The sequence below is a fragment of the Syngnathus floridae genome, chromosome 2 (genome assembly GCF_059516105.1).
Source record: "Syngnathus floridae isolate MCC-2025c chromosome 2, RoL_Sflo_1.0, whole genome shotgun sequence".
Lineage (NCBI taxonomy): Eukaryota > Metazoa > Chordata > Actinopteri > Syngnathiformes > Syngnathidae > Syngnathus > Syngnathus floridae.
The window spans coordinates 2,585,985-2,610,116 of record NC_142414.1 but is presented as its reverse complement, the minus strand read 5'-3'; the positions used below and the strand labels follow the sequence as shown (position 1 = coordinate 2,610,116).

General features: G+C 42.7%; 2 protein-coding genes across 11 annotated transcripts in view; one reads left to right on the top strand and one right to left on the bottom strand.

Moving 5' to 3' along the window:
• LOC148401286 (interleukin-27 subunit beta-like) overlaps window positions 1-9,323 on the top strand; it is a 30,652-nt gene extending 21,329 nt beyond the window's left edge. The window contains exons 4-7 of one of the 2 annotated variants that reach the window (XM_088365379.1): window positions 4,364-4,435; window positions 6,449-6,569; window positions 7,362-7,525; window positions 8,936-9,323. In XM_088365379.1, coding sequence (XP_088221505.1) covers window positions 4,364-4,435; window positions 6,449-6,569; window positions 7,362-7,525; window positions 8,936-9,115 — 537 coding nt within the window. In that variant the 3' untranslated portion in view covers window positions 9,116-9,323. The remainder of the gene's footprint in view (window positions 1-4,363; window positions 4,436-6,448; window positions 6,570-7,361; window positions 7,526-8,935) is intronic. The other variant, XM_088365387.1, reaches the window with a different exon arrangement.
• A 2,797-nt stretch (window positions 9,324-12,120) lies between these two features.
• LOC148401285 (dnaJ homolog subfamily C member 5-like) overlaps window positions 12,121-24,132 on the bottom strand; it is a 51,815-nt gene continuing 39,803 nt past the window's right edge. For all 9 annotated transcript variants that reach the window (XM_088365456.1, XM_088365403.1, XM_088365412.1 and 6 more), the window contains 2 exons: window positions 19,480-19,651; window positions 12,121-19,389 (listed from right to left, as the gene is read on the bottom strand). In XM_088365456.1, coding sequence (XP_088221582.1) covers window positions 19,289-19,389; window positions 19,480-19,651 — 273 coding nt within the window. In that variant the 3' untranslated portion in view covers window positions 12,121-19,288. The remainder of the gene's footprint in view (window positions 19,390-19,479; window positions 19,652-24,132) is intronic.

The window sequence follows — 24,132 nt, the reverse complement described above, 5'->3', positions numbered from 1 at the left end:
GCTTCACAGAAGAGTCGCCTGAGGAGCAATCGTTAGTGTAGAGAGAGAAGAGCAGTGGGGAGAGTATGCACCCCTGGGGGGCACCAGTATTGGTGGTCCGGGTGTCAGATGTTATGGTCCCCAGCTTCACACGTCGTCTCCCGTTGGTCAGGAAGTTGGTGATCCACTGACAGGTGGAGTCAGGCACCGCAAGCTGGATGAGCTTCTGTTGGAGGATGTCAGGAGCGATGGTGTTGAACGCCGAGCTGAAGTCCACAAACAGGATCCTGGCGTATGTTCCTGGCGTGTCCAGGTGGTGCAGGATGTAGTACAGTCCCATGATGACCCCATCGTCCACCGACCTGTTTGCCCGGTAGGCAAACTGTAAGGGGCCAAGCAGGGGGCCCGTGACGTCCTTCAGGTGGTTCAACACTAACCTCTCAAAAGATTTCATGATCACAGATGTCAGGGCGACAGGTCTATCGTCATTCAAACCTGTTATGGCAGGCTTCATGGCCATCGGTACGATGGTGGAGCTCTTGAAACACGAGGGCATCTCACACAGCTCCAGGGAACCATTGAAGATCCATGCAAAGGTGGGTGCCAGTTGTTCAGCACAGACTTTCAAGTAGGAAGGAGACACGACGTCTGGGCCCGGTACCTTCCTGACCTTTTGTCTTCGGAACATCTGACACACTTCCTCCTCGTGGATCTGGAGTGCGGGCGCGGCCTCTGTAAGAAAGGGAGTAGGTGATAACGATGATGGAGGTGTGGACAGAGGGGTCGTGGGGGGAGATGAGTATGTTGATTGTGCTGCAGGAGGTCCTGTTGTGTGGGTGGACCGTTCAAACCTGCAGTAAAACCTCTTTAGCTGGTTTGCAAGCCTTGGGTTCTCCCCAGGTTGGTTTCTTGAAGCCTTTGATGCTCCGCATACCTTTCCACAGTGTTGAGGGATCAGGATTGGCAGAGAGGTGTTTCTCCAGGCTCTCCCCGTAACAACTCTTGGCTTTCCTGACCTCTTGGTTCAGTGTGTTTCTGGTCTGCTTGAACAGGTCCCGGTCACCACGCCTGTCGGCCTCCTCCTTGGCTTTGCGCAGCCTCCTGAGGTTCGGTGTAAGCCAAGGTTTGTCGTTGTTGTACGTGCTGAAGGTCTTAGTCCGCACACACAGATCCTCACAAAAACTGATTGATGATTTGACAGTGTCAGTGAGTTCATACAGGTCTGAAGTTGCAGAAAAGTTAAGTCTGTTCGAAAGCTTCACAGTTGTAATTCCCCACGACGGCAATGCTGTTTTACAGCTTTCTGTTTTGCACATCTGTGTGAAATAAAGGAGAGGAAAAATCAGAGGATCGTTCTGCATTCCCTTTGTTGTTCTCTTCACCTATCTGTTTACGCATGCTGGATAGCTGAATACGTACCTTACACGTTTAGTGAGGCCAGTATAATTTATACAAACTTTTCTGTATGTTATTTATACTATTAATGTATTATTTACATGTTTGAAACTAGTATTTAATGTTCTAATAATAAAATATGCACTCAAATGGTTTCATATACATTTATTGACACACAAAAAATGTACAGCTGAGCGGGTGACCCTACTTCGTGGATTTCACTTATCGCGGGTGTTTTTTGGAACCAATTATCTATTATATATATATATATATATGTATACATATACATATACACTACCGTTCAAAAGTTTGGGGTCACCCAAACAATTTTGTGTTTTCCATGAAGTCACACTTATTCACCACCAAACATTGTGAAATGAATAGAAAATAGAGTCAAGACATTGACAAGGTTAGAAATAATGATTTGTACTTGAAATAAGATTTTTTTACATCAAACTTTGCTTTCGTCAAAGAATCTTCCATTTGCAGCAATTACGGCATTGCAGACCTTTTGCATTCTAGCTGTTAATTTGTTGAGGTAATCTGGAGAAATTGCACCCCACGCTTCCAGAAGCAGCTCCCTCAAGTTAGATTGGTTGGATGGGCACTTCTTGCGTAACATACGGTCAAAATGCTCCCACAACAGCTCAATGGGGTTCAGATCTGGTGACTGCGCTGGCCACTCCATTATCGATAGAATACCAGCTGCCTGCTTCTGCTCTAAATAGTTCTCGCACAATTTGGAGGTGTGTTTGGGGTCATTGTCCTGTTGTAGGATGAAATTGGCTCCAATCAAGCGCTGTCCACTGGGTATGGCATGGCGTTGCAAAATGGAGTGATAGCCTTCCTTATTCAGAATCCCTTTTACCCTGTACAAATCTCCCACCTTACCAGCACCAAAGCAACCCCAGACAATCACATTTCCTCCTCCATGATTAACAGATGTAGGTAAAGATTTCCCAAAGAGAAGCATAATCTCCCCACTGTTGCATACTGGCGCATCCCTTCATATATATATATATATATACATACACACGCACGCATGCACGCACACACACACACACACACACACACACACACACACACACACACACACACACACACACACACACACACACACACACACACACACACACACACACACGTAGTGTTTGTAAACCTTGTGAAGACTTACAGAAAATGTTTGACCTCCGTCATTGCCAACAGAGGGTATATAACCAAGTATTATGAACTTTTGGTGTTGACTAAATATTAATTTTCCATCATAATGTGCAAAAAATTTTCTTCAAAATTTGTCTCTCATAGTTGAAGTGTACCTATGATGAAAATTGCAGGCATCTCTTATCTTGTAAGTGGAAGAACTCGCACAATTGGTGGCGGACTAAATACAGACAAACCTCGGTTTTCGAACGTCCCGGTTCTCGAACAAATCGGAATTCGAACGAAAAATTCCAGATTGTTTTGCTTCGGTTGTTGAACAAAATTCGGAGGTTGAACCTCGCGAGATGAGCCGAAAGGACCCGAGAAAACCCGACCACGCGGCCCGGATGCCAACTGACTCCGTTCATTATTGTATTTTCGCTACTTTGAGGATTGTATTAACCCCTAATCATGCCTACAAAGAAAGCAAATGAGCGCAATAAGGCCATCCGAAAACACAAAGACGCTCTTAGAGCAATTAGACAGTGAGCGCCCGGCGCGCTTCGGTTGTGCGATCGGACCAAATTAAGCTCCCTGCGCACTGAGGTCCATTTAAATTTTGGAAAGTACATCAGGACTTTAAAAATATTTTCTAAATTTCAGCGAGGGCTCTGTCACAATCATGCGACCAGCTGCGCGATCGGACAAAAATGCGCAAATGAAAAAATGCTTTAAACAGGCGTTTTTTTGCTTGGAATGGATTAATTTTTTCCCCATTATTTGTAATGGGAAAACACGATTCAGAATTCGAACGATTCACTTCTCGAACAGCCTTCTGGAACGGATTGTGGTCAAAAACCGAGGCTCCACTGTACTTAAATGCTACATTTTACGAAGCATTCCCATTTCTACTTTTCACATAAATAAGATCTGTGAAAATTGGGACAGATATGAAACAGCCCAAGACCTACAAAAAAAGTCTTCAGTAGACATGTGCTAAACCTAACAGTCTGCCATTTTGACTTCAATCCAAATTAAAGTCAAAATGGCAGCATTTTTTGGCCTTTTATAGAGGTCATATTTCAACAAATTGCTCCTAGAGATTCTATTCGATTGTTTTCGAACTTTGGGTGTTTCTTCTAAAGATGATTAGAATGGAAAGGTATCGAAAGCTTGAAATTTTGTCGCATGCAGTTGCCAAGGCTGTTTACAAAGAAAAATGCTATTTTAGAGGTTGTGAACCTGGGCGAAATTTACGACAAGTATTGGTCTAGTATGTACAAGTACCTTAAACATGCAAGTACCCCAACGTGCAAGTTAAAAAAGTTAAAGTCCCAATGATCATTGTCACACACACATCTGGGTGTGGTGAAATTTGTCCTCTGCATTTAACCCATCCCCATGTGATTTTGATCCATCCCCTGGGGGAGAGGGGAGCAGTGAGCAGCAGCGGTGCCGCGCTCAGGAATCATTTGGTGATCTAACCCCCCAATTCCAACCCTTAATGCTGAGTGCCAAGCAGGGAGGCAATGGGTCCAATTTTTATAGTCTTTTGTTTGACCCGGAACATGGCCAAGGCTGCTAGGGCCCTTTTATGGCAGCTGAAACAAAGTTACAAAGTGAGGAAAACATAACAAATTAGACCCAATTAAACACGTTTTGGCAAATTACAAGGGGTGATGCAATATAAAATATACAAAAGTAAACAAATGGAAAAAAAAATAAAGAAGCGCTTTGGCTATTTGATCTTTTGACTTGTTAAACGGTTCTATTTGATCAAAGGAAAGTGAATAGATACGGGAGCGACCGTAATAACCCTACGCTTACTAGCATTTTCCCTCACCGACAGGCTTGTGTCCGATCATGGCGTGGAAGAGGCAGACCTCCACCTCATGACTCCACACCACCGACTCCTCGCCGGGTACAGTAGACGCGTCCGAGGGCTTCTTGTCGGCTTGGTTCTGTATCACGTCGGTCGCAAATGAAAAAATGCTTTATAAAGTTTTTTGTCTTGGAACGGATTAAAAAAATTTACCATTTGTAATGGGAAAAATAGATTCGGAATTCAACCGATTCACTTATCAAACCGCCTTCTGAAACGGATTGCGGTCGAAAACTGAGGTTTGACTGTTCTTTTTTACCTCATTGTACATATTGCCATGAGAAGCGGCTAACCAAATGTCTGTTTTTACGTTTTCATGCACAAAAATAAAAACAAGGAATAAAACACTCAACCACCAGATAAGTTTTAAAATAAAAGTTTATTAAAATAATAATAATAGAAGTAAATTTCAAACCAGCAATCTAATGTGAACTTGCAGTTGATATAAAGGATAACAATATTCAGGCGTTTAAATAACACGTTATTTAAAAACTACTGTAAGCATTATAAAATAAAGATTTCCCGAGGAGAAGCATAATCTCCTGTTGTTACATACTGGAGCATCTCTTCATGCAATAAAATTAGCTGTTAGCTTGGAGAAAACAAGCACGAAAGAGGTGGTGTTTCAGTCTTTCCTTTGCAAACCGTACATTTACATTCTGGCTTACATATTTCACGTTCATTCACTGAATTGTTGACGCCAGGAGACTCAACACGTTCACTGACTTCATGCACAGGAAAGCAGATCACTCACTGACAACGTTCGCGAATGGGATAGTCAGCACTCGTTCACTCACTGATCTGTTCTCGCGATGAACGGTAAAGGCAAATCACTCACTCACCGAGTCCTTCTATCACAGACCCATTCATTGATCAAAGTCAAAGTCAAAGTCACCTTTATTGTCAATTTCTCCACATGCCAAAGACACACAAAGAAACCGAAATTTCGTTCCCCCCTATCCCACGGTGACAAGACATGGCCCACAACAGACAAACAAGTAAACAAGTATAACAACAGCGTGCTGAATAAATAATGAATAAATAACACAATAAATAAATAAATAAATAAATAAATAAATAAATAAATAAATAAATAAATAAGAGGAGCAAAAAAAGGAGCAAGTGCGCGTACAGCAGACATTCCAGAAAATAGCGCAACAGTGCCGCACGCTACGCAGAAGGGGGTAGCGAGTTCAGGGTCCTAACAGCCTGGAGAAAGAAGCTGTTGGCGAGTCTGGTGGTGCGGGAGCGCAGGCTCCTGTACCTCTTCCCAGGGGGCAGAAGGTCAAACAAAGAGTGAGCCGGGTGACTCACATCTCTCGCAATCGAGGTTGCCTTGCGGGTGAGATGGGAGGTGTAAATGTCCTTCAGGGAGGGGAGCGAAGCACCAATAATCTTACCAGCCGTATTCACTATGCGCTGCAGGGCCTTCAAGTTCTGTTCAGTGCAGTTACCACCCCAGACAGCGATGCAACTGGTGAGGACGCTCTCAATGAACGGGAAATGCAATTCATTGGCTCGTTTGTGAACGGGAAGTTACGTCATTTTTCTTCTTCGTTTTGTTTACGGCGGAGTGGCACCAGCTTAAATGCACATTACCGACACCTCCTGTGTCAGATAAATTACGTTATTGCATGTTGAAGTCATATGAACTGAAAAAATCACTTAAGGAAGTGATCTATTCACTCATGTTCACTGAAAATATTCGTTCTTTTGAACGAATCGTTCATTCACGAGCCAACACTAGGCGGCAGTAACTCAGAGAGCGCAGTCGCAGTTACGCAGTGCTGCTGTACTTGCGCTGCTGTCGTTTACAGAGAGCTAAGATTTTAAATTTTATTAGGTAGTGATATTCACATTTTTATGCATTGATAAAGGTATCAATAGGTAGCTTATTTAAATAAGGTTGGTTTCGGCACTGATACAGCCCGTCGCTAAAAAAAAAAAAAAATCATTGACAATGAAATAAACGTTGTAATTTTTTTTTCATAAGAAATAAATTCTGGATGAAGGAATAAAATGACATTGAATTGTTTTGCCCATCTTTTGCAGGTGTGGTATTGCCACCTACCCGACTTGAAGATGCTGACAAATTACATTATCAATGTGACTATGCTGTCTTCTACTGGTAGCAGCAGCTTTCATCTCAGGAGCTTCATGCTGGAGGACATTGGTAAGTTGTAGCTAACCATATTGGCCGCAACATGCATCCCGAACATTTCTGTGGAAATTTAAATGGGACTGTTAAACCTGCATTTGTGGAGAACAATTAAACAATAATGGTAATAATCCATTTGTCCATCCGCCTGTCCATGTGCCCGTCCATCCATCCGTCCATCCGTTCCCTCCCTCCGTCCATCCATCCATCCATCCATCCATCCATCCATCCATCCATCCATCCATCCATCCATCCATCCATCCATCCATCCATCCATCCTCTACCGCTTATCCGGAATCATGAAGATAGCAGTAATATCATTATTATTATTGTTGTTGTTGAAGGCGGGAAAATAAACTCTTTTTAAATGACCAATAGACTAATAAAGTCTGAACCCTTTGTGGAGTTCCGAGGTGGTTGTTGGGTGGGTACACAAATATTGCGGACATATTCGGCGTTACTTGGGCGCGGGGCTTTGTCTGCCCATATGACTTTACAGCACACGATTGTCCGATAGGAGACCAATGGGAACATGTTGATCTGTATCGTTGCCGATGATTGGCCGAGAGCTGTAAGAGTAGCTCTAACCAGGCTTTATCTCAATCTCCTGCTACTAGTGATGTGCATTCCAGTTCTTTTGTGTGAACTGAATCTTTAGAATCAGTTCATTCAATAGAATTGTTCACCGAATCAAAACACCTTGAAACATTTCAAGATTCAAGATTCAAGAGTTTTTTATTCGCCATGTTTGAGCGTGCCAAACAAGGAATTTGACTTCGGTAAATCACTTTTTTCATGTTTTTGCAGTGAAACCCGACCCCCCTGTGGATGTCAAGGTGTTGGCCTACCATGCCAGGAATGTGCTGGTGGAATGGTCGGCACCGCCGACGTGGTCTCACCTGGACATGGTACCCCTCAAGTATCAGATCACATACCAATGGGACCACAAGGGTCGAACCAAGTCTGTCAGTGTAAGTTCAAAGACCACACTCGTTTTACATATATATATATATATATATATATATATATATATATATATATATATATATATATATATATATATATATATATATATATATATATATATGTATGGGATATATATATACACACACACCCCGAATATCACATCCACCTCACAGTTAGGAGGGTGTGTATGATGTAGTATACTACATCATACTACATACTTGGGCTGCTCGATTATGGGTAGAAATCATTATTATGATTATTCTGTTCAATATTGAAGTCACAATTATTTACACGATTATATTTTTGAAATTGGAAAAGCATTTATTGAACATGTTTGTTGAACAGCATTTACTGAAAAAAAAAAACACTCCTGTTAAGAGTTGGGAAAGTTAATTTTCTACACAAACTAGTTCAAAGTTCAGTTCACAAATTTTTTAAAGGAACTCGTCAGTTCATAGTTCATAATTGAAATTTTATGAACTATGTTTATGGTTCCAAAAATGAAGTTTATAGCGCTTTTCTTCCTCAAAAAAAAAAAAGAAAAAAAATGAATGAAAAAAATACTATGAGCTGTTACCTTCTGGCATTTTGGGATTTTGTCATTGTTTTCACTCATTCCATTCACACTTTCTTGTTTGCCCAAAGAACCAGAAAACATTTAGAATTTGGGACATGAAAATGCAAGGGTAAAGGTGCAAATAAATTACAAAAACAACAGAAACAATCTCTTTAAGAGTAATTCGTGAAATTCCTGAATGCTCTCACAGGGTGATAACTTAACATTGCCGTTTAACAAGAGTGGGGGGAGGGGGCACTGCTCGTCATGCAACATGAGTTTTCATCGAATGAAGCATTTGTCATCGCGCCGTGCGACTGTTTGCGACTGGGCTTGCCAAATCCTTTTCCCCTGCCTGTTTAAGCCTTGTTTAGAGTGTGTTTAGTGGGGTTTAATTTTGCATCGTTGAGCGAAAGTAAACTAACGTTCAAAACCATTCAGTGGCCCCAAAATGAGGGCGTTCACAAAAACGTTCACGGAGAAAAACTAAATCAGGTGGCATAGCAGAAACAGGTGGCAGGCAAACGTGTATCGAGGCAGATTAGCCACTGCAGACTGACGGTCTTGCGGGGTTTAAATGCACGCCCTAATCAGCCATTAACAAGGGCACAGGTGGCACTGATTAGTGCTCACAGCTCCGTACTGGATATGCACGCCCCCATGGAGCAACACAAGGGCGCGTTAGCCGGCCAGCCCGGCGAGAGCAGAGCGATAGTTTTTTTTTTTTTTTTACCGTGAGCGATAGTAAATTGGAACCAATTATCAGTGATAAACAAAGGATCACTGTATGTTTCTGTAGACGGACGGACGGACAAACTGACACTGTCTTTGATTGATTGTGGCCTTCTGGTTCCTGCAGTTTCCTTTGGAGAGTACCGCCATGGAGCTGAAGGGTCTGAGCCCAGGAAGGGAGTATGTGTTTCAGGTGTGTACTATGGACCTCCTGGGTCTGGGCCAGTGGAGTCTCTGGAGCTCACCAATCACCGTCACTTTACCCACAATTAAAATGTCCCAAGTCAGGTTGTTGTCAGAATCTTAAATTCATTAAGGCATGAACAATTTTTGTCACGCTGTGTCAATTGAATGGTCATTGTGCTGCACTTTCTGATATACCTGCCTAAGCCACCTGTAGCCAGTGTAAGTCAGACAAATATAGTTTTCATCGAGATGTCTCTACTCTCAGTTCATCAGTACGGTAAAAATAGTAATTCTTGCAAAGAATAAATAATATATGACTGTGAGTACTACTATGTCTCCTGGTGTGTTGCACTGTTTTGAGTTCAATTCATTGCTTATGGGAACAGTCCCCAATCTATTTAGCACCACGGACCGTTTCAATAGCTGTGTCCAATTTCACAGGCTGCGCCCTCAGAAGTTAGTTTTTTCGGCCAGTTTTCAGGCTACATTACATAATTTCCAGAGCGACGCGATGGCGCATCACGTGACACACGAATGCAGCCTTAAAACTGGCCTTCGTTTCCATGGCGATGAACTTGTTTCTTATTATTACTTTTTAAAATATTTATGTGGGACATGTAAACACATGTAGGTGTCAAACATAGAGCCTAAGAAATAAAGCACTCCAATACAAGGTTTTGTGTGCTTTGGAATTTGTAGATTGCCCAATAGTTACACATGTAAATTAGGTTTCTTGTTAATGTATCGACATTTATAAACATGCAATTTAGCCAGCAGTATCTTAGAAATGTATTTTCGTTCAGATTTGTTGCATGAGTACACTTAAGTCGTTTTGTTTTATTTGTTTCTTTTCACTTTCTTGTAGCAGACTTAAGTGATGCCCACATTGCTCCACTCTATACAACAGCAATGCATTTAACACTACTTGACACGCCTTCTCGCCCAAGCTGTTGAAAATGAAAATGAAAGACCTCGTGTACGCAAGTGTTTACGGTGGAGCATTTACTTTGAAGTTCCAGACAAAGTGTTGTTGCTAGACCAATCGGGGAGTCTTCGGGTGGCTCAACGTATTAAACGTTGAGAAGAGAGTAGGAAAGCGTTGAAAGAGAGACGCAAAATGAAGGCTGTGAATATCACATTTTCATAGCTTTAACTCACGGCCCGTCTCCATAGAAACCAGGCCAGGTTCAAAGGCCAAGTGAATTTGAACACCAGCGGTACCGTCTTGTTGCGCCGGAGATGACGCCATGTCGTTGCCATATTGTGCGTTGAAAGACGCTGCCTATCAATTTGTACAGAGATAGTCCGCCTGTCCAAATTCGCAACAGCTTATGCGGTCCAGGGAGACGGAGCTTATTATGTGAAATGTAGCTGAGCTTTCCATAATAGACATCGGTACAGATGCAAATAGCCTGTTTAGGTTCATCTTCTTTTGGTGCAAAATAAAATAATATTCTGCCAAAGTAGTGGTCCCCAGGTTGCTTCTTGGTTATAATTTGTGGTTCCTTGGACAAAATTAGTTGAAAACCCCTGCTTCATACGAACACCACAGTATAATATAATAATAAACGTGAATACACATTGTATTCCTATACAACATTAGCAGTGTCCTCGTACCTCGCACCAACAGCATAATATGTGTAATGTTATGTTCACATCACAAGAATTGGAGAGGATCCTGTCCATTTTTAAAAATAAAAGATTGTTCAGACTATGGGAAATTAAACACATTTTTTAGTCTTTCTTGTGCGGCCCAGCACCAAATGATCCACGGAATGGTACCGGTCGGCAGCCCAAGGGTTGGGGACCCCTGGCTAAAAGCTCATATGTCAGATTCAAGGTTGGGGGCCATATCCGGCCCACTGCATCATTTTATGTGGCCCATGAAAAAAAATCATGTCTGTCAACTATAATCTATACCAAAATGTTTGTCATGTATAATGAATAATATTGAGATTTTGAAATATTTTTTTAATACCATTTTTACAGTATTGAACTACATTTGAACTCATTCCTATCCTTGACATCTAATTTCAAAGATAGTACACTATCATTTTACATCTAATATGTGATATGGGTTTGGTTTCACTGTCAAAAAAGCCATCTGAGGAAGGAAAACCGTATCTACAAAGTGGCCCGCAACCAAAATAATAGTGTGGCAGTTTTCTCCTACATTCCAAAGAGGTTAATTGGAAACTCGAGGTTAATTGGACACGCTACGTCCATAGGTTTGTTTGTTTGTTTGTTTGTTTGTTTGTTTGTTTGTTTTATTTAGGATCCCCATTAGCTTTGGCAATGCAAGTGCTGCTCTTCCTGGGGTCCTTAAGGTGTGAGTGTGAATGGTTCTGTGCCAATGTGTGCTCTGCGATTAGCTAACCAGTTCGGGGTGTCCCCCGCCTCCTGCCTAAAGTCAGCTGTGATAGGATATTGGAGATGGAGTGAGCATATAGTTCGGGAGGAGCAGAACTGTTACCAGACCTCAGTCTTTAGGAGGGCACAAGAAATGCATGGGGGGCCCAATTATTACCCTAAAAAACTGCATGCAAGCATACATGCGTGGCTTGAATGCATCAATGGAAACACATTAGAATCAAATGATGGATGGAATTATTGTCATTGGTTGGTCCAAGTCAATTTATAAGTCAAGGATTCTGATAAAGCAATATATATATTTCATATTTGACAGGGCAAGCAAGACATTAAGAAATGTAGCGGAGGTGAGAGACACGAGATAATGAAAAAACAAAATATATTTTGGGGAACTTAGTTTGAGGGGGCACATTTATATTTGTTGCAAGGCTCTGGAGAGGAGGCCGCTGGCTGTGCTTATATCTATTCACTCAGCGCATGTACGCGCGTGCGTGCATGCATATTGATGGGGGGGGGGGGGCGCCCCCCCCCAACTGAAACTCCCACCCCCCACTTGTCCTGCACAAGGGGTAGATCAGTGAAAGAACCACTGTCCAATGAGACCAGTGACCATGGAAGGACTTAACTCACTGCTGCTGAAGGATTTTAATGCCACTAGCTTCCCATTGTAATGTCTGACTTGATTGCAAAGGATATGCTGAATAGAGTTCCTCAGGGCAAACATTCATAACACCTTTGAAGAAGACACTGCAAAAGAAAAGTCAAATGTTTTATTTTCCTTATGAATCAGTAAGAGTCCATGTTACATACTAACATGTCTGACATCAAATTAAACATCTAAGAGCACACAAAGTCAATACATCTTGCGTTAAATAGTTAAGAAACATTTTTACAACAGTATTGTTATTTGCTCACTATCGTGACATTTGAAATAGAACATAATGTCTAAACAGTGTGATTTGTCTTGCACTCTTGATGGTTTAAAGGAAACCTGCATGAATCATTGGGGAAGGAGATGATGGAAAGTGGAGGAACCACAACATTCTGCGTTCCCTTGAAGGAAGTCGTGTGACCACACGGCATGTTAAATGAAAGGACTTGTCACGTGTGCGCGTGTGTGCACGTGTGGAGAAATGACATGGTTTCAGTACAATATCTTACTGTATTTTCTCAATTGAACACATTACTCTATTAAGTTTTTCCCTTTGTCCTCTAATAGAGGCCCAAGAGTCTCAGCAGTTGAGTAAATATTTTAGGAAGTGCAAAGTACGACTTTGGAACATCAAGACAACCGCGTGTCAATGTTTCTCACAAAGCTCTCGACAATAAAAACAAAACTACACAAACATATAAAGTGATCAACGGTGATGCTTGTAAGCATTCATCAACATGCTTTTCATGGGTGATTCGTGGAAGAAAGACATGATAGAAAATTTGTGTAATTTTTTTTTTTCTCATTTGCATTGGAAAGCAAAAATTAAAAAATAAAAATCCACCACAAAACATAAGCTTGTTTTTCACATTTTAATTTTGGGCTCACATTTAAAAAATGGCTACATGTTTGAGAATTTTGAAGAGTTTTAAAATCTAATTTGTCAGCTGACAAGAAATTTGAAACCGTTCAGTAAATACATGTAAGCATGTTAGTTGCCTCAGCAATAATAAAGCCAGGTCCAAATGTTTTTCACCTTACACTCAACCTATAACTATAAAAACTTTAACTGCATAGAATGCATTCTAATACACTTTAATTTGATTATAGGGTACAAAAGGGTCTGTATACAATAAAGAATTTAACATGATCATTATCAAAGGTCCTCAGTCAAGCGTTGAATGCCATGCACTATATATCGACGAGAAAGACGGTGTAAGAACAATGGCAGATACACCTTAGATTGAAATATTCCTTCAGTTTATATATAATAAAAACTTTATAAATGTGTGCGCACTCACGTAAAAGACAGTGTAAGAACAATGACGCTTAGACTCTGGTATATTCCTTCAGTTTTTTTGGTTGTTAACGCGCGCGCACTCACGCACACACACAAGTACACACACGCACAAAATGCAGGTGAAGTTTCGGTGAGACATGGGATGCTATCAATGCTTCACAGCCAAAGTTGACATCAGCTGGATGCCTGATGTGTAACTACTCCAGGCACCAATATCTACAACTGATTTCACCATTTCTTTGAAAGAACAGTCCTACCCAGTGAGCCAGTCATTGTCAGTGCCTGTGTGACAACTGTTACACAATGTTTTTTTTTAGGGTGTATTCAGACCAGAAAAGTCCTTTAGTCCGCTTGTTTGGTCTGGATCAAAAGCGGACTTAGGGTGTATTCAGAACAGAAAAGTCCTGTAGTCCGCTTGTTTGGTCCAGACCAAAAGTGGACTTAATTTTTTTCGTTTGGTGCGGTTCCTGTTCAGACTGTACAAGTGAAGTACCGTAATTTTCGGACTATAAGTCGCGTTTTTTTTGTTATAGTTTGGATGCGGGGGCGACTTACACTGAGGAGCGACTTATATGTGAATTTTTCAAAAAAATTTCAAAATTAAAAAAAAAAAAGTGAAACCGCGATGTAGTAAGGGATTATTGTAATTTGAATTTCAAGTGACGTCAGCAGCACGTTTACATAAAGGACAAAGATTCGATCACGGGATAACGAAGGGCCCCACGTACTACCGGCATCATTAGCGGCTTTGTTTGTGAGTGACACGGAGGACGAAGAGTTTGAAGGATTTAGGGATTTGGAATGACACAAAAGGTTTGAAAAACTATTATGGCTTTTACGCACGCCCGGTCCTACACTACGGAGCTCTCTTTCACTTCCGTGGATGGAAGTTGGGGGCCGGCGCTCAGCCGGGTGGCTGCCTGGGGACGGTGGATGGGGCTCGGACATGGCTTTTACGCACGCCCGCTCCTATTCTATGGAGCTCTCTTCCACCTCCGTGGCTGGAAGTGCCACCTTCGGGTATGGAAGTTGAATTTTGTCAAATAAATGTCCCCCAAAATGCGACTTATACTCCAGAGCGACTTATATATGTTTTTTTTTCACATTATTGTGCATTTTATGGCTAATGCGACCTATATTCCGGAGCGAATTTTAGCCCAAAAAATACGGTATACACATCCACGCTTGTGACGATCTGTCGTCCCATCGGACAGCAATGACCAGGGCGGCACACAGAGCACAGACCCAGAAATGGAGGAAAACATGCGAGTCCTATGCGCTGTGCTCCTGTTCTGCATATTCGTGCGGTTGGTTCGGATGTACGCTGTTTGTATTCACAGCTGAAGCGAACCGCACTAGAGTTCATTTGGAAGCGAACCGAGACCACTTTAAAAAGTGGGTCTCGGTCCGTTTCTTTAATTCGCACCAGGATTTGTTTGCGTGTATTCAGATCTGCACAAAAGGTCCGGACAAGCGTTACAATCGAACCCTGGTCCGTTTAAAGTGGACCAAACACTCAGGTCTGAATACAGCCTTACATGTACACCCGTCCATTATCTGAACCACTTTTCCTGGTGCCTATGTCCGATGATTTCAGGGATCAGTAATAATAAAATTAAAAACTTTAAATGTTTGTCCTTTCTTGAAAGGTGATACTGTTTACATTTAGCAAGAATATTTTTTTTTGCATCATCTAAGAATTTTGTGTGTATTAAGTGTTGGTAGTTTAGAGTAATTTTAGCTTTTCAATTGTATATTTGTACAAAGGTAGTGAAACATAACCCCGTTTTTTTTTTATTCTAGTAATCAGTCTTTGTTGTCCATGTACTAATAGCCATATGTCAAAGTAGACCACAACATGTAATAATCTCCTGTGAACAAAAGGCTGAATGAACTCTTAGAGTGACACTGAAGGAAGCTGTGATTTGAAATTATTTTGCACGTTCAGTTTTTGTCTCATGTCACACACTCCTGGTCCATGACTTCTGATAACGACTCATCTTGATAGCCATAGAACATAGAACAGTGGTGAATTATCAGAAGTATTTCCATGGTGAAGAGAAACATCTTCACAACAGCCAACCAAGATACTAAAAACTCAAGGAAAAAGGAAGATGTCCCTATATAGCCTGCATGAGTGTAAATATAGTGTTCACTTCACAGTGAAAGCCATTCATAAGCCTCAAAATAGTAAGACAAATTGGACTCGCTAAAAACATTTGGCGGAACAAATGAAACCATAACCTAGATCTAAAACAGGGATTGGGAACCCATGGCCCGCGAGACAGATGTGGCTCTTTTTACGTCTGTATCTGGCTTGCAAATAAATCTTAGATTGCATTTTATCCACCGACCTTGTAAAATGAAACAGAGGAAGTGTTAAAAAGAAGGTTCACAATATGACTCACTCATACATTTTTATACGTTCACCCATCCATTTTCTGCTCCAATGTGGCAATTTATGCAATGCCACTTGGACTTCTGGGTGCATAATGTCAGACACTAAAACTGCTGTTTTTATTGGATAATGACATGAATCAGCGGCGACATATAAATGGAGAAAATGTCTTTAATCCGATTAGAGTTCGGAATAAAATTTTGATTGGATTCACAGTTTTCATGGACACTAAAAATATTGATTCAACAGGAACTTGCATGTTCATGTGTAACACTTTTGGGCGGAGCAATTCATTCTTACGTGCAGATTGACAAAATATACCCGAAATCGCAGTAGAAGAAGAAGCCGTAGGGACTTCCATGTCAACAAAACATCACTCTGTCCAATTCTACTTCAAATGTTAGTTATTTTGCCTATATTCATTCCCTTCCTTCCTAATAGAGCTGCAATAAATATCTCCAGGAGGAGGATTCTTGCACCTGTCTAGTCTTTCGCTCTGCTTCTACCTGCTTCTGGGAATATCAGAAGTGCGTAAACTGACGTCACAGATTTGCATAAAGACCGTTTGTTCCAACCTTCGGAATAATAATAATTTATGCGCGCTGATTGGAGAACCAACTGAAATCAACCCTCTCATTCGGAATAAAATCTTAATCCGAATTGGCTTCATCCAATTAGAATATTGCAAATGGGGGGGGGGTCTTCAGTTAATATTTTTATTCATATCAGGCTTTTAATCTGATCAATGCATCCATGCAAACGTAGCCAATGAGCTTCCCTCGTTTTACTCACATGGCTAATTCTGCAGCGGAAACCCTTTTGATGAAGGTAATAGCTAAATGAACGAAAGATAACAAGGATTATGTATTTTCAGCAAGGACAGATGGAAGAATTTGCCATTGTGAGGCAAGCAAGTTCTGCAATATTCAATGGCTCTGTGGCACACTGGTTAGCACGTTCGCCTCAGTTAGGAGGGTGCGGGTTCGATTCCACCTCCGACCCTCCCTGTGTGGAGTTTGTATGTTCTCCCCGTGCCCGTGTGGGTTTTCTCCGGTTTTCTCACACATCCCTAAAACATGCTTGGTCGGCCGATTGAGCACTCTCAATTGCCCCTAGATGTGAGTGCGAGTGCGGATGGTTGTTCGTCTCTGTGTCCCCTGCGATTGGCTGGCAAACGGTTCAGGGTGTCCCCCGCCTACTGCTCGATGACCGCTGGGATAGGCCCCAACACGCCCGTGTATGGACCTGACAAGGTGCGAAATGAGCATGCCGAAACATTCATGGCAAATAAGGCCAATTACCGTTTTGATGACTTTTCAGGGAAAAAAGATCAGATAATGAAACAAATACAAGACATAACTTAGTCCGCAAGAACTGTTCATTATTGTACCATCATGATGGAAGATCAAGTGGAGGAAAACACGAGTAAATGACAAATGCAGTGGGACATATTTTTCCCTTGCTATGGATGAGTTGACAGATGCTAATCCAGTTGAGTGGGAGTGCAAGGCATTCTGTTGGTGATTCACTGCCTTGCTGTTTTGCCAATGAAAATGACAACAAGAGCAGAGGATTCATTCGAGTCTTTAATTTAAATCAATTTGCCGATGGATAAACTCGTTTTGGAGAGTACCAATGGTGCTCCATGTACGTATGGTGTGGAAGAACAGGATCATCCTAGATTTTAATTGCAGTCTTCTTCATAATTATTGTTGTCCAAGTTTTAAATCATCACCAGTTTAAAACACTGCTGGATAAAGGTGGGAATAATTATTCTGACCTACCTTCGCACACAAACATGCTTTGATTGTCAAAAGGGAAGGTATATAGACAGCGAGCTGGGAGTCATAGTCTCTCCAGCGTGTCTGGTTCTAGGGAGGTTTTGCTGATGGCATCTAAACAGATGCTTCTGCTAGAAGCGGCTCTATTCTGATCCCCTCTCAGATGGTCGAGAACTTCATCGATCCCTAAGGCCTGGCACACAAAAATCATCGGGCCATTTCTGTCCAGATTTAGCCCCGTCACAACCAAAACCATCAAAGGACCAATTTAAGATTGTCCGATAAGGTTACAGATGAACCTTTTGTCAGATGTGTGTTGAGTGTGGTTTTGTCCTGATAATACAGTCCAAAATAGGTAGGGGTCAACAATGTTAAATATTGACTAAATATGGTCAATCTTATGACCAAAAATCTTCGTGTGTGGGCAAAGCCAACTATTCTCAAGCTATTTGGCTCCATGGACTGTGACATAAACGTAATGTAGGCATTCAAGGAAGCGCCCTGACTGACTGACTGGCGATAAATAAAACGTATGGTAAATAAAAAAAAAGTATGCCCCTACCAAAAATCTGGATTTTTTTTTTTATATAAAAATGGGTTCTTCCAACAGCAAGCAGGAAGTATTTTCCAAGAATTTTCCATATTGCGAAGCCCCCCCTCATCCCAAACACTGTGTTTGGAAGATCATGAGTGTTCATGCAAGAGCTTTACCCTGGACTGGGTTCTTGAGTAGATTTCAGTGTTAGCGGTTGAGATTATTGGAGCAGACCACACACAAAACTGATAAGTCTGCATTTTTCTCTTTATGCGAGGGTGTCACATAAAAAGATAAAACAAATGTTTGGAAAATCCTTATGTCTGTACCAGGCCTAAAAGAGAGCCCAAACATCAATGCAAAGGAAACCCATTTTGGCTAATGTCTCACAGTTCATGACCATACCAGGCTAGTAACGTGTATCGACTGGTAAACAGAAAGCTTTGCCTTTCAGCTCAGCAGGTTCTTCACCTCAGCAGCAAACCAAAACAACATCTAGTGCTGATCCAGAACTTTCTCACTTTTTCATCATTTTGTGAATGGGTTTGTCATCAAACCTTATTATCGAGAGGTATCATCATCACATGACATAAATGATCATAACCTTAAGGCCATGCCCGCCAAGACGCAGTTCCTTGTGGTTTACTGTGCAACAGTTGAAAGATTCATTGAAATATCCATGAAGTGATTTGTTGATTTGTTTTACCACCGTACTTCGCAAACTTCCTCGGCAGTAACTGCAGTTCCTGGCGAATCGTTGGTGTGATGGTGTAAAGAAGACTAAAAATAACGGTGATGTACATGTGATAAGTTCTCAATTCTACTGGATGTGGTGTTTCACTTGGACAAGACAAAAATTGAAAACAATGCTATGCAGACAGAAAAATGTCCTTGTTACAAATTTGGGTTCCTTGGAAAATATGTAAATGTCCATATAATATAATGGCTGATTAATACTGTACCTGTCAAAATCTGGACTGATTGTAGCTGCTGACAAGCTTATATATCTTTACTCACATTACCAAACTTTTGGGTTGCATACACCCAACCAATTAAATACTGTATTAAAATCAAAGAGAGTCTTATGGGAATTTTCATTCAACTTTCAAACAAATAAAATCCTAATTTGTTGTTTGATTTGCAATTGAAAATGGAACAAATTAATGACAAACCAATTATGGAACATGGAGAAACCATAGAGGTAGAAGTGTATCTGTGTGCTTGCCTCCGTGTGTGTGCATGTATGCGGGTGCGTTTCTTAATATGTGTCAGTCCGGTAGCTTTGGTGGGTCTCAGCGGTGAGCTGCGTGGTTTCAGTGGCAGAGGACGGCTGCATCATGATGGGATCATTGTTTCCATCTGCAGGAGACAATGCACGCAAAACAAGACACTGTATGTTATGATGCAGAGTGAAAGTCTTCTTCAACAAGCATTGTAAGCATTTTTCACCTCTCTCATCAGCAGTCATTTGGGCCTCCAGATCTTCTGGGGATACATAGAAATCGGGATCCTGGTCCATGGGTGGCCGAGGTTTGCATTTTCCGCAGCAGCAGTTGCAGCAGCAGCACATGCAGCAGCAGAAGTAACAACCAGTGGACAAGCAGCAGAAAACAAATAATGCCTGTGGGGGACACCAAAAAAAAAAAAAAAATTTAAAAAAAGGGGGGGCGGGTGAACCCCGAGAACAATTTTTATTTTTATGTTGTACTGTCTCATTGCACTACTACTATTACACAATAGATGGCAGAGGTGCTCTCATTGTCAACACTTATGCAGGGAGTACAGAGCACTGGATGTCACAAGACTGATTTCCACATACACTGTTGACACAGCCATGATGGCAGATGCATTTTGCCCTTCAAATGAACCCACTGAATCGTAAAACTGTGAATGGAACGTTGTTTATGCGGAAAATTGTTGGCTATTGATGGCTGTATTACTGACGGATGGGAGGAGGATTACAGGGACCTGGGTTCTCCCTGGTTCGCCACCTTGTCGTGGTGGAGAACCTTGTGTGTTCCCATGAACCTGAGAGCAATGCCGTCTGAAGCTTAAGCTCCTGGTAGGGTCACCCATGGCCGTGAGGTCCAGGGGGAGGTTCCAGACAAAGCAAGATCCAAAAAAAAAGACCTCAAGGGTGGATGTGGCGAATGATGACAATGTCACAACGGCACTGAAGGCGAATGAAGGCTGCAACAGAGGATGACTGGAGGGCACCCTCTGTGGTCCTCCAGGCCACTTGAACCAGGCCCCCTCTGTCAAGGCCCCGTGTGGTGGCTGCAGGCGCATCAGGTTCTTCACGTTGAAAGATATCACACGCAGGCGTCCTCCCGAAAGGGAACCCATCCTACTTGATATCCCAGATCATGAGTCCTGTGGCGACCAGGAAGTGGTGACGGAAACAGGACAGTGTAGTCTGGGAGCTCCTACCAACAACCTGGCACACAGGCGGTGGGTGATAGATTCAGTCGCTAAGCTCTTGGAATGAGGTGGAAAGAGCTTTTCGGCAGCTGCACCCATGATTAAATAGCCCTAGTCAGGATCCACTCTGCTCACTCCAGTAGGGGAGCGGGTTAGAAAAGGTACCCTACAAATCGCCTGCCTTGAAACTGCTGTCTGGACCTCCGCACCTAGAGGGATTTCTACGGCGCGGTGATAAATATAAACTGAAAATTGAATAGTTTAAACGGAAATGTTTCTATTTTGGAACCTGGAATGTGAGGACCCTCATGGACCACTAAGCCAATGAGCGACCCGAAAGACGAAATGCCATTATCTCAAGAGAGCTAAAGAGATTCCAGATTAACATCGCAGCGCTCTCTGAAACCCGACTGGCTGATGAAAGGCAGCTGAAGGAGGAAAGAGGCAGATACATTTTCTTTTGGAAAGGAAAGCCTGCAAATGAGCCACGTATCCATGGTGTGGGCTTTGCTATAAAGAACAGCCTCATCAACCACCTCTATGAACTCCCTGTGGGTATCAATGAACGCCGAATGACCTGATGCTTGCAAGCACTCAAAAGGCCACCATTATTAGTACTTATGCACCAACGCTTGATGCACAGTCGTCATGGTGACCTTCTTTGCTGACCTTGATGCCATCCTATCCAAAGTCCCCAAGGAGGACAGGATAATCCTACTTGGAGACTTCAATGCCAGAGTGGGACGAAACCATCATTTATGGAGAGGCACGATGGGAAGAGAAGGGGTTGGAAACATCAACTCCAATGGCACATTACGGCTGACAAAGTGCTCAGAACACAACCTGGTCCTCACTAACACACTTTTCCGTCCCAAAAAAATACATTCAAAACATCATGGATGCCTCCTTGCAGTAAACTCTGGCACCTCATTGACTATGTCATTGTCCGCACCAGCGACCGTTGTGACGTACTTAACACCAGCACAATGACCAGTGCAGACGATTGCTGGACTGACCACCGCCTTGTTCACTTCATCATGTCTATCCACTTAATGCAGAAAAGAAGGATGCAGAAAAGACAAAGTTTAACATCGAGCGGCTAGATTATACCACCTATCAGCATCAGCTTCAGGCGGCTCTCAGTGCGGACCTGCCCAAGCAATATCCAACTGATGCTGAAGACCACTGAGACAAGCTTTCATTTACCATCAGGAACTCCAGCAAAAGCACTCTCGTCATAAAAAGCAGAAACATCAAGACTGGTATGATGAAAATGACATTGAAATCCAACAGCTCGTAGACATCAAGCGGCAAACTTTTATCACCTGGCAAAGTAATATCAATTACAAGGTTAAAATCAGATCTTGTGACGAAATCACAGTTTTTCACTACCAGAACAAATGCCTTCCAAGCTTCCAGTTCCACTTCGTTCATTGAATTTTCGAACTCTGGATCTCTGATGAGCTCACGGATCTGAGGACCATCAAAGATGCCAGCTTTCAACTTTTCCATGGTTAATCCTGGAAAAGCTTGGCACAAGTAAGTTAAACAGTCACCATCCTTGTCCAGAGCCTTGGTGAACTGTTTAAGCCAAGTTTGATGTGCAGAGGTGGGAAGAGTATTCTGTCTCCGCCCACCAGAGGGTCGTTGATGACGTTCCTCTCCTTACAAGGCACCAATTCCTCCCGCACAGGCCAGTCCTTCTTCGTGTAATGCTGAGCACGGTCTCTACTATCCCACATGCACAAAAAACATGGGTACTTGGTGAAGCCAGACTGTTGTCCCAACAAAAAGTTCACCATCTTCAGGTCAACACAAATAAACCACTTATGCCAAAACCACTTCACTGCTTCATACTTCTCCTTCAGCGTAGTCGAGTGGGCGATAAGTACAGAGGCAAACAGGTTGCCGTTGTGTAACAGAACACATTTCAGTGATCCCTTACAGCTGTCAATGAAGAGTCTCCAATCTTTGGGTTCGTACTGTGACACACCAAGCGTGAGCAGAAGCTGGGCAATATCTGCACAGTACACCAAGTCCTTCTCCTCAGAGAAAAAACGGCGATACTCTCGATGCCTATTGCGGTAGAAACTGATACGAGCACTGTTAGAGAGTAGTTTTTTTTCTTTCAATCTGGATGCCAACAGTTCGGCAGAGTCCTTTGACAAGCTGAGGTCGCGAACTAGATCATTCAACTCGTTTTGGGAAAATGGATGTCGAGCATCATTTTCAAAAATCACTTCTGTTTCTTCTTCCTGTTCTTCAACACTGGAGACATCTTCGCCACTAATGTCAGGAAGTTCTCCGCAGATAGGCACTGGAATTTCATCACAATGAGCTACAGGACGACGTGCTGATTGAAGATCAGGATACTTGAGGCTTCCTCGGTTCTTTCTGCTGATACCGGTCACATCAACAGCACAGAAGTAGCAGTTAGTGACATGGTTTGTCGGCTCCCTCCAAACCATAGGAATCCCAAATTTCAGACTCCTCTTGCCATTGGTCCATCCACGCAGAGTCTCAGTGCATGCCAGGCTTTATCCTGGTCACCAAGTTTAATTCCGAAATATGCATGGTAAGCACACATGGCCATATCTCAAAAACATGACCTGATTGAGCAAAACCAATCTGATTTTTGGATTCAGCGCATCAGATTCGTCCTAAATCAGCTGAAAAAACTCAGACAACAAATTTGTTGCTGACCTGTGTTATAGACCTGTTGCCCTGACATCTGTGGTCATGAAATCTTTCGAGAGGCTAGTGTTGAACCACGGGCCCCTTGCTTGACCCCCTGCAGTTTGCCTACCGGGCAAACAGGTCGGTGGACGATGCGGTCTACATGGGACTGTACTACATCCTGCACCACCTGGACACCCCAGGAACGTACGCCAGGATCATGTTTGTGGACTTCAGCTTGGCGTTCAACACCATCGCTCCTGACATCCTCCAACAGAAGCTCATCCAGCTCGCGGTGCCTGCCTCCACCTGTCAGTGGATCACCAGCTTCCTGACCAATAGGAGACGACGTGTGAGGCTGGGGAGCATCACATCTGACACCCGGACCACCAATACTGGCGCCCCTCAGGGGTGCGTCCTCTCTCCACTGCTCTTCTCTCTCTACACCAACGATTTCTCCTCAGGTGACTCTCCTGTGAAGCCCCTGAAGTATGCAGACGACGCCACTCTCATCAGACTGATCCAGGACGGTGATGAGACTGCTACAGACAGGAGGTGGAGCGGCTGGTCCACTGGTGCAGCCATAACTACCTGGAGCTGAACCCGCTCAACACCGTGGAGACCCTTCACCACTTTCACCCCTCACTATCCGCAGTACTATTATTCTCTCCACAGACACCTTCAAGTTCATGGGATCCACAATCTCTCGGGACTTGAAATGGACCAGCCACATAGACTCTGTCCAGAAGAAGGCCCAGCAGAGGCTGTACTTTCTGAGACAGCTCAGGAAGTTCAACCTGCCATGGGAGCTGCTGAAGACCTTCTATACTGCCATCATCCAGTCTATCCTCTGCACTTCCATCACTGTCTGGTTTAGATCGGCATCCAAACAAGACAGGCATAGACTGCAATGGACAATCAGAACTGCAGAAAAGATAATTGGAATCAACCTCCCATCTATCCAGGACTTGTACCTGTCCAGGACTAGGAAACGTGCAATTAACA